This window comes from Dama dama, chromosome 3 (genome assembly GCF_033118175.1).
Source record: "Dama dama isolate Ldn47 chromosome 3, ASM3311817v1, whole genome shotgun sequence".
NCBI lineage: Eukaryota > Metazoa > Chordata > Mammalia > Artiodactyla > Cervidae > Dama > Dama dama.
The window spans coordinates 46,488,329-46,503,466 of record NC_083683.1 but is presented as its reverse complement, the minus strand read 5'-3'; the positions used below and the strand labels follow the sequence as shown (position 1 = coordinate 46,503,466).

The window sequence follows — 15,138 nt, the reverse complement described above, 5'->3', positions numbered from 1 at the left end:
TAACCCCTATGCTCAGAAAAAGGAGACAGAGTCAGGCCTGGTATTTCAAGCCTTTGATGAGAGAAGGAAGGTTTGGGGTTTATGTACAAGAGAGAAGGAAGTGGTACATGTACAAAAAGGAGTCGGCCCCTGTGTTCCCTTCAGGGACTGAGAAGAAACTGACAGGGGATGGAGAAAACAGCTGAGACCACCATGACCCTGCCCCCTGCCAGCAAAACCTAGCTGGGGAAAAGTGAGGATGCTGTTGGCATACCCTTTCTCTTGCTGTCTCCAGGTTGGGGAAGAGGAAATGACCCCTCTGCTCACATTGGCAAGGACAGAGTCAGCCTCGACTGCAAAGGGTCACGGGCAGGGAGCGTGGGATCACTCCTCTCCCTTTATCACTAGGGCACAGCTGGGTGGGCCCAGGCTTAGGAGAGCCTTGCTGCTGGTAGAAGGTGATCTGAGGCTGGCAGGGTCCAGGGCTGTCTAAGCTTGGACACTCCTAGATCACAGCTGACCACTGGAATTCAAAAAGTAAGGGGAAAAAAGAAGGGATAATTGCTTTCTCCTCTCCTCCCTCTGGCTCTAGTGATGGCGGGCCTAGGTGCCCGTGGCCTAGCTTAAAGCTGGAAATGGTTGTAATCCAGCCCTGAGCTGGCTCTTGAGGAAATGAAGTTGAAGACCTTGGGAGCAAAGTGCAGTACTGGAGGCACCAGGGAAGTGCCAGGCCCTGAAAGACGTCGTGCCCACAGAGGTGGCAGGCAAGATGCAGCTCTGAGAGCTGGGATGGACTGAGAGCAGCATAGCCTTCTGCTGGGCCCTTGGCCAGTTCCAGGGCTTCAGGTGCACTGGTTGGACCTGCAGGACTCCGTGGGTTGAAGTGCTTCTGCTTCCAGGAGGGTCTCAGTGGGGGCCTGGAGCCCGAGGGGGGCCGGCGGGCGGTGCAGCACTCCTGGCTGGATGGCGAACGACAAGGGGCTGGTGGTGGAGGCCTGTGGGGAAGACAAGAGGTCTGTGAACAGGCAGGGAGGCTAGGCCAGGCCCACCTTCTGTAGGCCCAGCCCCACAGGCAGGTTTAGTGAAGAGCCAGCTGTGAGGCTAATGAGTGAGATTAAAAGAGGCTGGAGTGGACAGTCAGGGTGGACTCTGCATGTTCAGACGAACAGGTGGGGGTGCTAAAGGTCACTAGGGAATGGCAGAAATAAGGTGGACTCAGCAAGAGCTAGAAGCTGGGAAGAGACCCCAGGCAGACTGGGTATCAGGAAACAGGTCAAAGATCATCTGATGTCCCTGGGCAGAAGCCACTGCCAGAGCTCATTTGAGGAGGCAAGGACAACGGACACCCAGGCCCAGGACTGGAGCTGCTCAGCCTCAGTAATCAGAGGCGGCGCTTGGTCCTGCCTATCTGGGCAGCTCCCTACCCCTTGGGTCTTAGTAGAAGCCAAGACAGCATTAGTGGGAGAGCACCACTTCCCTGAGGGTACATGCAGGGATCAGTCACGCTTCTCAGAGCATGGGGCATGCAAGGGAAGAAGTATGTGTCCCCCGTCACCGCAAGGCTGCCAGAGGATGGTTCCAAATCATGCAGGGGAGGAGGTGCCTGTGGGTCCCAGCAGGAGTGCTGGAAGGTGGGCATGCAGAGGGCAGCTGTGGTGCCCAGTACCTGTCAAGGGCCCCAGCCTTGGGGGTTAACAGTTTGACTCATCATGGTGGGCTGCATCACAGAAGAAGCGTGAGCCCCGCTTGGCAGTACGGGCCGTGAAAGGGACACTCTTCAGTACTGTGGCCCAGGAGAGAGACACAGTGGTCAGGCCCCATGGGGGTGGGGTGGGAGGAAGCCCAAAGGGCTATGGGAGGGGTTTGGGTGCCACCCAGTGGCCAGGCGCCAGGGAGGGCAAAGGGCCCACCTGTGATGATGTCCTCAATGGTACCATCCTTCCCCTCATAAACAGGCCGGTGCTCTTTGGCTTGGCGCCGCCTCAACTCTGCAATCAGCTCCTGCTGTTGCCACTTGTTCCGCTGGGATGGGGTCTAGGGCCGAGCATTTGAAGGGGAAGGGCGTTAGCACTAACCCTCCACAGGGCTGGTTCCTGCCTCAAGATGCACTCAGACCCTGGAGTGCCCTGGATTGTGCTCACCAGCGCCACACCCCCTTCCCCCATCATGGCCTGGGAGTCCCCTCTCGGAGCCCCTCTCCCCATCCTGTGGACTCCAGCATCAGGTCCTCTGGGTGGTCTTTGGGCTCCAATTCTCGATCTCCTCTCCAGCTCTCTGCTCCACCCTCCCCCTAAGCCTTTGCCCTGCTCTCCAGGCCTCAGCCCTTGGTCCCACCCACCTTGGCATCCAGTTTCTTGGCTTCTTGAGCCAGCTGCTTCTCCCGCATGACCTCCTCCTGCTTCTTGCGGGCTTCGTTCTCTTGTTCTGCTTCCTAAGAACCATGAAAGATGGTTGTGTGTGTGTGTATGTGTGTGTGTGTTTTGAGGATGGTGTGTGTGTATAAGGATGGTGTGTGTGTGTGCTGAGGTTCACACAGGCTGTGAGGGGAGGAGCTGACACTGAGGGTGGAGATGGGTGTCAGTGGGACCAGCAACCCCAGGTGGCCACCCTCTGGAGGGGCACTTCCTGCCCCAAACAATGACAGGAAGGGCCTGGGCCCCCACCCTGCCCACCAGTTCACAGCTAAGAGGCCTGCGGCCAGCTTCTATCCATCCCTCCCAGGACCCAGAGGAGGAGACAGACAAAAAAGGCCCAGACTTGAAGCCCATCCCTCTCCCCACTGCCCGATTTCTCTGAGCCGGACTCCTCTTTAGAAACCTCTCTTCTACTCACCTTGTAAGAACGAATGAATCGGACAAACACTGGGAAGAATACTGAAGGAGGTGTGGTCTTGGGACTCTCACCGAAGTAGCGTACTACAGCATTGTAGGCTTCCTGGGGAAGGGGTTGGCCGAAGGGGTCAGCCTGGCGGGCTAGGGGAAGCCCAGCTCCCACCAGGGACCAGCCAGGACCAAGCAGAGGCAACCGAGGCCCCCACAGCCTCTGTGGGAGGGAAAAGAACGAGGGGCTCCCAGAGCCCCCTGGGAATGCATGTCTCCAGAGGCAGCTGCCTGCCACCCACAGTGCAACCCCCTGCCCCCAATCAGCCAGCCAGCTGCTTGATGAAAGTTCTCTGAGCCAACCGGAACCACGCCCACCAGAGGGGCACGGCGCCGTGGCCCCGGCTGCTCACACCCGCCTCCACCCTGTGCTCACCTCGGCGGTCTTGGCGTCACGCTGGAGCTTGTCCAGTTTGCCTTCGTTGGTGCTGAGGAAGTTGCGCAGGACGCTGTTGTCGTGTATGCTGCATTCCCGCCGGATCAGCTCCATGCCCCGGCCCAGCTCCTTCACGTCCAGCAGCACGTTCTCCAGGGACACTGCGGTCACCAGAGCCCAGGCTGAGGACTACAGCCCTCCCCGCAGCGGGGACTGCTGGTTCCTCATGCCCTGCTTCCAGAGCTCCCACACGCGTGGAGAGGGGCGCACCAAGCGAGCCAGGCTCTCACAGGGGCAAGGAGAAGGAGTGGAGGCTGTGGGCTCGTGACCCTCCAGATAGCCAAGGAAGGTGAGCCGGAGACTGCTGGGCTCCAACACGGAGCTGCCCCAGGCCTGCCCCGGTTTCATGAGGGGGACAAAAATAACAGTGACCCTATGTCTGTGGGGGGCTTCACATACATCACAGAGACAGGCAGGCTCCGGGGCCAGCCTGCGGGGGCGAAGAGCCACAGCTGCCTTCTCTACCAGCTCCCACAGCACCCGGGTGGGCAGGGCCGGGTGGGGCGAGGGGCCTGTAGGAAGGCTCTCTCTGGGGTGGCCCCTGCCCATGGCCCCAGCGGAAAGCTTTGAAGTGTCAGAAAAAAAGCAAAGCCAGAAAGAAAGGCACCCAAGCGTTCTTCTCCTCATAGCTTCCGGGGATTGTCCTGGGCTGGACCTAAGGGCAGGCTCGCCAGGCCAGGCTCTCACCTGCAGCGGCTTTCTCTACAAAGTGCAGCTCATGCCAAAAGTTAGCCAGGTCTGGGTACTTCTCCTTCACCGTCAGGGCGATGAAATGAAGCAGGGTCATCTTCCTGTCGGTGGACTTGGTGTCCAGCAGCTGATCGAGGGGGGGCAAAGGGCAACAACGCAACAGGTCTGAACACCTGGGCTCCACAGCTGCCACCCCTCAAGCTCCCTGGCTCCTTGTCGCCCCTGCCCTCTTACCAGATCCAGGCTCTGGAGCTTGAAGCCATACACAGCTCCCCGCTTGCTGCTGTTCATGTAGTTCCCCAGCGCAAGTATGATCTGTCCAGAGGTGCACCAGAGGAACTCAGGGCAGGCCCTCCTCTCTGCACAGCTCCAGCCCCACCCAGGACCTGGGGACCACCCGCACCCACGTCCACAACCTCGCCCACCTCCAACATCTGCTTCAGCTTCTGGGAGGACTTGACAGAGGCAGAGGCGGCAATGATAGCGTTGAGTTGCTGGAAGGCAAGAGGAAGAACTAAGTAGCCCCACACCAGGGCGGGATGGCGTCAGAGCAGGGCCAGCAGGGAAGGGGGCCAGCAGGTCAGGAGTGGGGGCGGGGCACACCGTGGACCACCAGGATTCAGGGGAGAGCCGTACCGGCGTGAGCATCTGCAGGTTGTCCTGGAAGTTGCCCAGGAAGGCCATGCCGGCCATCCGCTGGGTCAGCCGCTCCACCTTGCTGAAGAGCAGCATGAAGCGGTCCTCTGCTGTCAGCTCCTCCAGCGGCTGCCGTTCCCGCTCATACTGCCGCAGCAGCTTCACCTCCGCCTCCGTGGGCAGGAAGCGCATCAGGCACTCCACAAAGTCGACGGGCAGTGTCTGGAGGTCGAACCTGTGTAGGAGGGAGGAACCACCTCGGTTCTTGCCTTTGCCCACAGTATCTGTCATCCCTTCATGATCCACTTCCTGCAAGGATGGAGGGCGGGGTCTGGAGCAGCACACAGCCAGAGGCAGAGGACTCACGGCCTCACCTTCAGTAACTCCAGTACTGATGTTACTCAGCACCAGCAAAAGTCCTCAGGGCACAGTCCATTCTTGTTTAAGACCTCTTCAGTGTCTTCCCTCTGCAGCTAAGTTTTAACTCCCAGATGTGGCTTAGGAGGCCCAGCCTGCAAGACTTCTGTTCGCCTGTCTACTCAGTCTCTTTGGCTCCCCTCTTTACACTAAAGCCAGAGTCAATTTTCAGTATCTAGGGCACCATGCCTCTCCCTCTAGGCCCCAGTCTGCACTTCACATACATACACATCCTTCAGGTCGCAAGTGAGACATCGCCTCCTCTAGGAAGCCTTCCCTGATCACCAAGCTCAGCTACCTGGCCCTCGCTGTTCTAAAGCCTCCTGTACCTCCATCATCTTGGTGGTTACCACCCAGTGTTACTGGACTGTTCCCACTAGACTGGGAGCTCCCTGAGGGAAGGTCTGGACTGACTCCCCTGCATCTCACAAAGTGTTTGGCACATAGCACAGATGCAGTCAGTTCTGGCTATGCCACTGAATGACTGAGGGAGCTCTGTCGATACCCTGGAATCCAGAGAAGGCTGGGGTCCCAGGTGGAGATCCTAAGTGGGTTACCAACAGATGGGGGCCAGGGAAAGTTCAGTGGGAGCCTCACGTGTGGATGGCCCTGCAGATCTCCTCAGCTGAGCGACCAGCCTTGCGTAGGGTGATGGCCAGGTTCTTGGCACGATTGGCTTCCAACAGGGTCACCTTGCTGGCAGCCTTTTGTGCTGTCTTGTTCTTGGAGCAGATGAGATCGAGGGCAGGGCCCTGGGCTTTTGTCTTGAACAGTTCTTCAAACTTGTCCAGGTCCAGGTCCTGGCAGAAGTCATGAGAGGGAAAGTGCTGTGGTCTCTCCCTACAGGAGGAGGGCCCCTGGCAGCACACCAGCTCTGGTACCCCAAGGGCTGAGTACGGGGGCCCCTCCAAGGCCAGGAGATCTAGCCTGAAGGACAACCTAGTTCCTAGCCCCCAGTCCCATCCCTCAGGGCCCTGGGCCCTGCTACCTCCAAGATCTTCTCATCATCAAGTTCGCTGAAGACAGTGCCACTGATCTGGTTGGGTTTTAGGGCTGTCCAGTTGAAGACGGGCAGCCGGAACTTGGTCTTGATAGGTTTCTTAATGCGAATGGCTAATTTAAAAGGAGGATCAGTGAGACAGGAGCCAAGGACACATTCCCTCAGTCCCACTAGCTCTGCCCAGAGCCCTGGGGACACTCACCTGACAGGCCTACTGTCAACACCACAGAGGGGGCAGCGCCAGGGAGAGGTGGGGCCGGGGGACACTTGTCTGGGGGAAGAAGAAATGGCACAGTGACTCAAGGGCCAAGAGACCCCTCTGCTCGTCTACCTATCCCTAAAGACTTTCAGGGGAGCAGGCTGCATGAACTCCCTGCCCAAGCAGCTCCCAGGGGTTCTAACTCTGACTCCCAGGGGTCCCGGGGGTGGTGGTGCTGGTCTCTGACCCACTCTTTCCTGCTTTAGGCTAAGCCCTCTCCTTGAATGTCTTCAGAGGAATCAGAAGCAGCATCCTTATGCTCCTTAAAACAGATCCACACCTGCTCTTAGAATCCCTTCCCTAGTAACCTGAGCATCCCTCAGATGCTCCCTCCCTCAGCCCCTCCCATCTGACTTTACATCCTTCCAGCACATCCCCTGTGGCCCCACAATAAGGCTGCACCTCTTACCTTTTACCAGGTAAGGGTCCTGCTTACCTGGTAATGGGGGAGGAGGCGGGGGCAAGGGAGGAGCTGGCGGTGGAGGCAGAGGTAGGGCCTCCTCAGGGGGTGGGGCCAGAGCAAGGAGGTCCAGGTCGGAGTGGGGCACGCCCTCATTCAGCTCTGCAGAGCCCACTCGGGCCAGAGCCTCGCTGCCCACAGACTCCAGGCCCCGGGCACTGGGCTCCAAGTGGCATCGGCGCTGGAAGGCCTCCTCTTTCTCTTTAATGAGCCGCCGCAGGGTGTGTACCTGGTGGCTCGTGTTCTCATAAGTCTCCTATTGGGCAGAGAGTACTATTAGGAAAAGAGCACCTGAAGGCCTCTGGGAGTGAGGTTTCCTACACAGGGGTCTCCAGGAGGGTGCTCAGAGGCAAAGAGCAGCAGAAACCCCAGTGGGGACTGGGGGAAGCTGGGATGCAACGTTAACAAGAGGTAAGTGGAAGAGTTGACCATCTGGCTGGCACCCTGCAGTGCTCCAGCCCAATTTCACTGGTCCCTCAAGACCTGGGTAGAAGGCTGCCTTGGGAGATGCTCCTTGACCCACCAGCAGCCTGCTACGGCTGCTCTCAGCCCTTGGTGCCTCAGGCCTGCTCTCGTTCCATCTGGTTTGTACAACTGCTCAACTGGAAGCCCCCTACGGACGAGGCCCTGCCTTAGCCACCTCTGTGTCCTCCATACTCCTGACAGGGCACTTCAGACTCTTAGCAGGGGCTTGGTGGATATGTGCTGGGCTCAGCAGAGCTGGCATAACTGTATTCTTGTGGGAGAAGAGGTAGGTTGGGGCATGATTTTGCAACTACAAAAGTTCAATGAGGGACAGAGAAGACACTGAAATATGAGGAGGCCTTGCCCTCCAGTATGGGATACCTGGCGGAAACCCTAACAAATAGCCCCAAGGAGCTGGGCTGGGGAAGCATGTGGAGGTGCAGGCGAGGGAGAAGCAAGGCTGGAGGAGGAGGCGGGGACTCCAGAGGTGTCTCTATCCTTCTGTGTGTGCATCTGGCCCGCTGTGGCTCCAGCTTCCCTCTCCAGCTAGATCCTGGGGTGAAATCATCAGCCCACCCTCAGTGGAGTGCTCCAAGGTGAATCAAGATCTGGATTCTTGAGGACTTGACATGATTCAGAGATGGAAAGCAAGATCCCCTGGCCCCAGCACCCAGAGGCCCCTTTCCCAGGTAACCTGGTACCTTGATGCTCTCAAGTTCCTTCTCCCGCTGCAGCAGTTGCTTCTCTAGCTCCGCCACACGCATCATGTTTTCATTCTCTAGGTCCAGAAGCTTCTCTGTGAGCTGCAGGATGAGAAGGGCAGGTCCACTCGGTGGAATCTAAGCCCGAGTGACCGACCCGGGCCCGACCCCTCCACCCAGGGCTCCAAAGGCAGCTTGGTCCAGTGGCTTCCCTATGGACTCTTGCGGGCCTGGGATCTGAGGCCGCGGGAAACAGTACTAGGCAAATGGCTACATCTAACTCTCTGGAGCCCAAGGCCACCTCACATCCAGTCCAGAGGTCACTAGTGGTGTGTTCACTCCCCTGCAGATGGCTCAGTACCTCAGCCAAATCATGTGCTGGAGAGCCCTGCTGGGTTCTGAGGTTTCCGGGGGGCTCAGTTGGGAGGTACGTAGGTCGGCTCGGGTTCCTGGGACTCAGATGTCCTCATTCCCTCCCCACCCTCAACAGTGGTCCTGGCAGCAACAGAGGACCACGTACATGGGACACATGCTCCTCCAGTTCTTCCACCTTCTCCAGGGCCACATTCTTGGTCTCGGCATCCTCCAACAAACCCCCTACGTCGAACACGTTGTCCAGGTACGCCTGGATCTGCACCTGCAGCTTCTCGCTCTCTGTATGCCGTGACTTCTGGGGAAGAGCAGACACAGTAGTAGTGGGGGGAGCCTCCTCATCCCCTCCACAACCCCTTCCCGGAGCTAGGATCCGGAGAGCTCCTCCTGCAGCAGTGTCCGATTCTTGGCCCTGGAGCTGACTGACTGAGCCCTCTGCAGGAAGGCCTGAATCCCAGGCCACAGAAGACAGGTGAGGTGCCAGGAGCATCCATGACTAGGCTCTTAGAAAAGAAACACCCACTGTGATACAGCTAAGCTGGTCCTCTGTCCCAGAGCACCTCCCACTGTGAGGACTCCAGTCCACCGCACCTGCAGGAACTCCTCCAGCCCCAGCTTGGTGAACTCATACTGCAGATGGACCCGGAAGTTCATGTCTTCCACCGAGTGCACCACGATGTTGATAAACTGCATGCAGGCCACCTGGGGGAGGAGCAGCCCAGAAGGTCAGAGACAGCTGAGACAGAGACGATAGGTGGCTGGCAGAACCAGGATCATCAGGGGGATAATCAAAAGGAGTGAGTAAATAGGTAAGTCTTTGGGGAACAAGAGCAATAAGAGTATTTTAACTTAAGTCCAACAATATTCAGTGTATGAAGACAAGTAAACTATATGAGAAATGGGTATAAATGAAGATTCGTGCTCTGATATCCTTTGCACATCAGTAGGTTTTTTTTTTTTTAACTTACTTCTGTTTTTATTTTTTGGCCACATCACCTGGCATATGGGATCTTAGTTCCCTGATCGAACCTGTGCCCCCTGCAGTGGAAGTGCAGAATCTTAACCACTGGATCACCAGGGAAGTCCCTCAGCAGATATTTCTTGAGACCACCCTACTAGCTGAACACCTTCGACTGAAGAGAAGTGAAGCCAGAGGAAAAGCTGGGGGAAAGGAAAGCAGCTCAGGAAGGATCCAAATCAGGGACGGTAAGGCCACAGAAAGGGGTAAAGGAACCAGACCCAAGACAGAAAAATGACCTTGTCCTGGAGTTTCCTCTGGGGTGAGTGGACAAGGAGCAGTTACTGAGTAGAGAACCACTTGCGGTTCCACACAGAACACCAAAGCGCACTGTCGGCCTGGCCCAGTTCTCAAGGAGTAGGTGGCCCTGCTGGGCAAGCACCTGACCCAGCCCAGCTCCTCACCATGAAGTCAATGTTGCTGTCCTCATTTCGGAAATATTCCATCAGCTTCTCAAAGCGGTGCAGCTCCTTGCACACCTGAACAAACAGACTTCTCAGTGACAGGATCTGTCCCCTGCAGAACCCTAGCATCCCCGAGCCCTGGTTCCTAGGAACATTTGTCAAAGGGACTTGGTTCTGACCAAGTGTAACCACAACTCTTTATGTAACTGGCCACTTGGGACATGACATAAGCAAGCCTGGGACCTGACATCTGCTCTGGGCCTCAGAAGGGGCTCAGTAAAGGTGTGACCTTAGTCTGGGCTCTAGGTGCCTCTAGGGGTAGGCCAAGAAGAAACAAAGGGGCCTGGGGGTGCTGAGTTATTGAAGAAAGGAGTGGGGTGGAGGCCAAGGCTGAGGCAGGACACTGAGGTCCTAGCAGGGATGCAGGAGAGAGGATGGGGCGCAGGAAAGCCCCAGATCTGAGAGGGGTCCAGAGACTCAGCCGAGCTTCTGGCTTCAAGGAGGAAGAGCCACTTCCTGGCTTGAACAATGGATGCTAGGGAAGAGGTCCAAAGAGGAGGAAGGGGTGGGACCAGCAGCTACGGCTGGATGTCGAGGAATCCTATGTTCAAGCAGATGGGAGTTTCAGAGCCAGGCCCCGGGGCTGGGGAATTCCAAGCAGGAGCTCCTTTTCTCTTCACCAACAACAGCCAGCAACCCAGGAGAACCCGTGCTTCTCCTCCCACAACAAGTATAACTGCCTTGGGTACGACCAGTGTGTTCACCGCCTCTGAACCACCCAGGGTGCCTGTTAAAGCACAGATCACCAGGCTTCCCAGGGGTCCAACCATTTACCAGGATCTTCAGGTATTCTGCACAGTGGGTTAGGACTACAGGACTGTAGCCCTCAATGAGGGCATCCTTTGCTGGCCAATCAGGAGCATTCCCAACATAAGATCTAGTAAGACTGAAGTTTGGGTTTGGGTTTAAAAAAGCAGGGGGCAGACCACCTAGCTAAAAGCACTGGGCTGTTAAAATCCCCAGGATGTGTGAGATCACAGGAAACGGTGCTTACTTAGCCGGCTCCCATATCTTCCCCACCAAACACACACACGCACACACACACACATGAATGTAGGACACTGACCTCTTTGAAATTGTCAAAGGCAGCGAGAATGATTTCATGACCTCCTCGTACCAAACACACAGCTGCCAGAAGCTCTAAGACAAGGGCTTTGGTCCTAAGGGGTGGAGAATAAAAATGAATACCCTCGCCCCTGCCCTGGCCATGACACAGTTCACTTTCACACCTGTGTGAGTCCTTTCGAGAGAACAAAGACAGCCTCCGTGGTGAAGGAGAAGGTGTGGGCTTGGGAGAGAAGGCAGGGGAGGCAAGCTGGCTCCCCTCCCTAAGCTGTGTACACCTGAGGGAAGCAGAACACTCCTCCTCCAGCAGAGGGGAGGGGGCCGAATTGAGGCACTGCCCTAGGCCACAGGACCCGAGACCAGGCGGGACTTCCGGACGGGGACAGGTGGAGCCCAGATCTCCAGAGCCCTGGGCAGAGAGGGGAGGAAAGGAGAGGAAGGGAACTCACCTTGGATTCTTGTTGTTGAGACTGAGCGCAATCTCATTGACAGCGTGAGGGTGGGACATGACCAGGTTGAATCCATACTGCAGCAAGGAGAAAGGACAGGAGGGGAGACAGTGATGGGGGGAAGGCAGACCCCAGCTGGAGCTCCCTGACTGTGGGCCCACCCGCAAACTCATCCTTTACAAGCTGGTGCGTTCCTAGCTCTCCTAGTTGGGAGACCAGGCGGAAGGGGCAGAGCACCCACGGCCAGTGCTGTCACCTTACCTGGTAGTTCATGATAGCTCTGAGACAGAGGATACACACGTGGACGTCATCCTTCTGGCTTACCAGGCGGGAGTTCTTCAGGGCCCTGCGCCCAGGGAGAGTGCTGTACCTGGAGGAGAGAGGGATTCTGGTGAAGGGTCAAGGGCATGCAGCATCATTCAGACAGCAGGCTGCCCCTCAGCAGCAGGAGGAAAGGGGGATGGAGGACCTTGCACCAATATCCCCGAGAGAAGGTGCAGGGGGCAGGGTGCTCCACTGTTTTCACCTCCCTGGAGCAGGTCTTTGTCAGTAAATCTCCAGGACCCCAGCCTTAAAACCAGTGCCCAAACCATCCTAAGCTCAGAGCTCCTCCAAACACAATAGGAGGTGTGCAGGCCTTCCTAGATCTCAGGATGGGTCCAGGAGACATCCATCGGAGCCCTCCTTCCCCCTCCTCCCAGTCACTGCATCTTCTACACGTCCCCTGGGGCAGGAGCATCTTGGCTCCCACCCCACTTCTAGGCCCTAGAAAAGACAGAGCAGACCCCAGAGGCTACAAGAGGGCCGGGACTACCTCTGACTTTGCCCCCAGTGATGTTTCATGGAAAAAAAAGGAAACACAAATGGTATCTGGTCATGCATGACTAGAATGATGAGCAGTGTCAGGGGCAAGACCCAAAGGAGACAAGGAGAAAAGCATGGCTGAGAGAGATCATGGAAGGGGCCACAGGGCCCAAAGGAAAGCCTCCCTCTGTGAAGGGGCTCTGAGAAATCATCCAGTCCATCCACCTGCCTCTGGGCAGGACAGCTCTTCAGCTACTGCAGACCAACGCACACGCTGCAGCCTTGGAGGAAAAAAGGCCTAAAGGAAGGAGGGAGGGAAAGGTGAGCAGCAGCAGGCTGGTGGGGGCTGGTCTCCGGGCAGCTGATGGAGCTGAGTACAGAGCAGAGGGAAACAGACATGAAGGCAGGTGCTGGACCAGCCGGTGAAGACCAAGGAGCTGGATGAGGACAAGCCCTGCCCAGGGGCCTGGAGGAATGGCAGAGTGAGAGTGAGGAATGGAGGGGCCCCCAGAGAGGGGGAGATGAGAGGGGAGGGCTGGAACCCCAGAGGGGGTGGGCACAGCCGAGGGGGATGTACTTACCCAGGACAGATCGCTGGGCAGAGTCAAGGGACAGAGAGGACAGACCAGAGACAGACTGGCAGGCAGAGGGCAAGAGAGCTGAGCCTGGAAGCAAGAGTGAAGGGAGGAGCGTGAGCACTCACCGCTGTTACCCAGGACCTGGATGGATGGGGGCGAGGGTGGGAGGCAGGCGGGCAGAGCGAGAGCACACATACCGGAGCACAGACTGGCGCGCAGAGCGAGCGAGGCTGTTGGTGAAGGGGGCGGACAGGGCGCTGGGTGGCTGCAGGTCCTCGATAGACCTGCTCCAGGACCGGAGCTTGTCAAACGCACCATCGTCACCACTCTCCAGAGCCTCAAAGTCAAACCTGGAGCAGGAAAGGACACACATGCCCGCACACAGGAGAAATTCAGTGCCAAGCCCCTGGCGGGCCCACCCCCGCCCGTTAGACCTTGAGGGCCACGAGAAGCAAGGGCAGCCAGAAGAAAAAGCGGAACCGGCCAGCAGAGACCCAGCCCTGGCCAGGAGAGCCACTGGCACAGGTGTGCTGAGCAGGGCAGAGGCGGCATGGACCATGCCCAGGAGGGGCATCTGAGGAGATGGGGATACTGAGAGGCCAGCTGCTGCTCCCCACTGGCCAAGCAACTCCAGGAGTCACCTCCCATGGGCCTGAAGGGACTCGGGGGGCTGGTAGTCTTTCTGCACCCCCAGCCATAGACAGGACATTTCAGAGAAGCCATGGGTCCCCTTGAGTCGGCCCGAAGAGCAGCAGTGGGGAAATGGGCAACTGCAGGTACTACTAGGCAGCCAACAGCAGCTGCCGGAGAGGCCTCTCAATGCCCTGAGGGGGCCTGGGTGGTTCTGGATTAGGTTCATGAGGGCAGATCTGAGTGGAAGGGGATGGGGGTCGTGGTGAAGCCAGAGTGGGACAGGTCTCTATGTTCAGGAAGAACTCCAGTCCCATCCCAGCACTGAGTTTTGATGGCTGGGTTCTCCATGGTTCTACTTGAGGTTTCTAGGTTTTCCTGGCTCAGAGGCTCCTCTCGCTGCAGCTTCCCTTGAAGGAGGGCAGAGGTGTGAACTGGGGTCCTTAATCCCTACAGGAGTTGGGACGGCTACTTTGTCACTTTCTGCTTCTCAGACCAGCTGTCTTCCACCATCAGCAGTTTGGGAGTGTGGCCAGAGCAAAGAGGACAGCATAAGATGATGAACCCATAGGGCCTTCTCCCTTGCAGGTCCCCTCATCGGATCTCCGCCTCTGAGAAACAAGCCCCACTCCCCTTTCCTGCCCTCTTCCCTGAAGTGGGTCACCCAGGACGGAACGAGCATTTCCAACAGGCTCCTTAAATATGCACAGCGCCAGGGTCAAAGTCACAGAGGCCAAGGCTTTCTGAAATAGGAAGCAGTATCTGCAGATGCCTGAATGTTTCCAAGAAAGTAGGAACAGACTTCAGGATCCTGACAGTCAGATGTTTGATGGGGCTTTCAAGAACTCGGAGGAGTCTCCAGGACAGGGAAATCACTTGCCAGTACCCTCCCTCCATCGATAATAGTATTCTCCACTCCAGCCCCAATCTGGAACGTTCAGTGTACAAATAAGTGCCTTTGCTCAAACTCTATTTGGCTTCACTCTTTTCCTCTCAACCCTTCCCAAAACACTTACTCTTACCTACCCTCTACCTGCCCTGAGTCTTCCTCTTAAAAACAGTCAAAGGTACTGCCATGGACACTACAATACTGAGGTTCCAGGGTATTTTGGTTTCAAGCAGCTGGAATTTGTTTGCTTTCCAAACAAGATAGGCTTATTTGGAAAAATGATCTACATCTTTTACTATAAAAGCTCTGAATTTTTTTTTTAAATCGCTTCAGCAAATATTTTTCATTTCTTTCTATAAAAAGAGTGAGTTTTTTTTTTTTTTTTTTTTTTAAGGGATAGAAAGATGATGAGGCTTGACTTCTGCAGGGACGGGAAGGGGGAGTCGGTCACTCTTGGTTTTAATGGGATGACCTGGTAAAAATGACTAAGGCCAAACCCAGGAGAGGCAATAGTTTCCCGAACTCTTAAGGAGATGAGGGTAAAAACCTGCTGAGGAAGGAGAATGGCCCAGGGCAAGGACAGCAGCAAGAAAAGTGAAAGTCATGACTGGGGAGAGTCCCTGGACTGAGGAGTTCCCCAGGATGAGGGACTTTCAGCGCTAACACTGGGGAAAGTCGTGTGGGGAAAGTCACGGGTAAACTGGGATGATCGGTCACCCGAGGGCTCTGGTCAGTCTTGGGTACAGGTCTGCATGTGTTGGTCATGCTGTGAATGATCAACATAACCCTCTTTCCATATATTTAGGTAATTATGATAGGGAACACCACCTTAAATAACAACAATTAACAAATAAAAGTGGCTACCACTATGTTCCAAATACTACAAACTGCTTTACACACATTATCATCCAATGCTTACAGCAACCCTGGAACATGGATTCCCTCTT

General features: G+C 56.4%; 1 protein-coding gene across 5 annotated transcripts in view; it reads right to left on the bottom strand.

Moving 5' to 3' along the window:
- Positions 1-38: 38 nt before the first annotated feature.
- Positions 39-15,138, bottom strand: part of FMNL3 (formin like 3) — a 51,401-nt gene continuing 36,301 nt past the window's right edge. Inside the window, exons 6-27 of one of the 5 annotated variants that reach the window (XM_061128314.1) lie at positions 12,870-13,022; positions 11,552-11,660; positions 11,291-11,367; positions 10,843-10,936; positions 9,717-9,791; positions 8,886-8,996; positions 8,443-8,592; positions 7,923-8,024; positions 6,733-7,012; positions 6,240-6,308; positions 6,026-6,150; positions 5,635-5,837; positions 4,621-4,855; positions 4,410-4,478; positions 4,219-4,299; positions 3,982-4,111; positions 3,235-3,395; positions 2,812-2,913; positions 2,318-2,410; positions 1,890-2,013; positions 1,646-1,762; positions 39-974 (exon numbers count right to left, since the gene is read on the bottom strand). In XM_061128314.1, coding sequence (XP_060984297.1) covers positions 1,671-1,762; positions 1,890-2,013; positions 2,318-2,410; positions 2,812-2,913; positions 3,235-3,395; positions 3,982-4,111; positions 4,219-4,299; positions 4,410-4,478; positions 4,621-4,855; positions 5,635-5,837; positions 6,026-6,150; positions 6,240-6,308; positions 6,733-7,012; positions 7,923-8,024; positions 8,443-8,592; positions 8,886-8,996; positions 9,717-9,791; positions 10,843-10,936; positions 11,291-11,367; positions 11,552-11,660; positions 12,870-13,022 — 2,635 coding nt within the window. In that variant the 3' untranslated portion in view covers positions 39-974; positions 1,646-1,670. The remainder of the gene's footprint in view (positions 975-1,645; positions 1,763-1,889; positions 2,014-2,317; positions 2,411-2,811; positions 2,914-3,234; positions 3,396-3,981; positions 4,112-4,218; positions 4,300-4,409; positions 4,479-4,620; positions 4,856-5,634; positions 5,838-6,025; positions 6,151-6,239; positions 6,309-6,732; positions 7,013-7,922; positions 8,025-8,442; positions 8,593-8,885; positions 8,997-9,716; positions 9,792-10,842; positions 10,937-11,290; positions 11,368-11,551; positions 11,661-12,869; positions 13,023-15,138) is intronic. The other 4 variants (XM_061128330.1, XM_061128321.1, XM_061128340.1 and 1 more) reach the window with 4 other exon arrangements.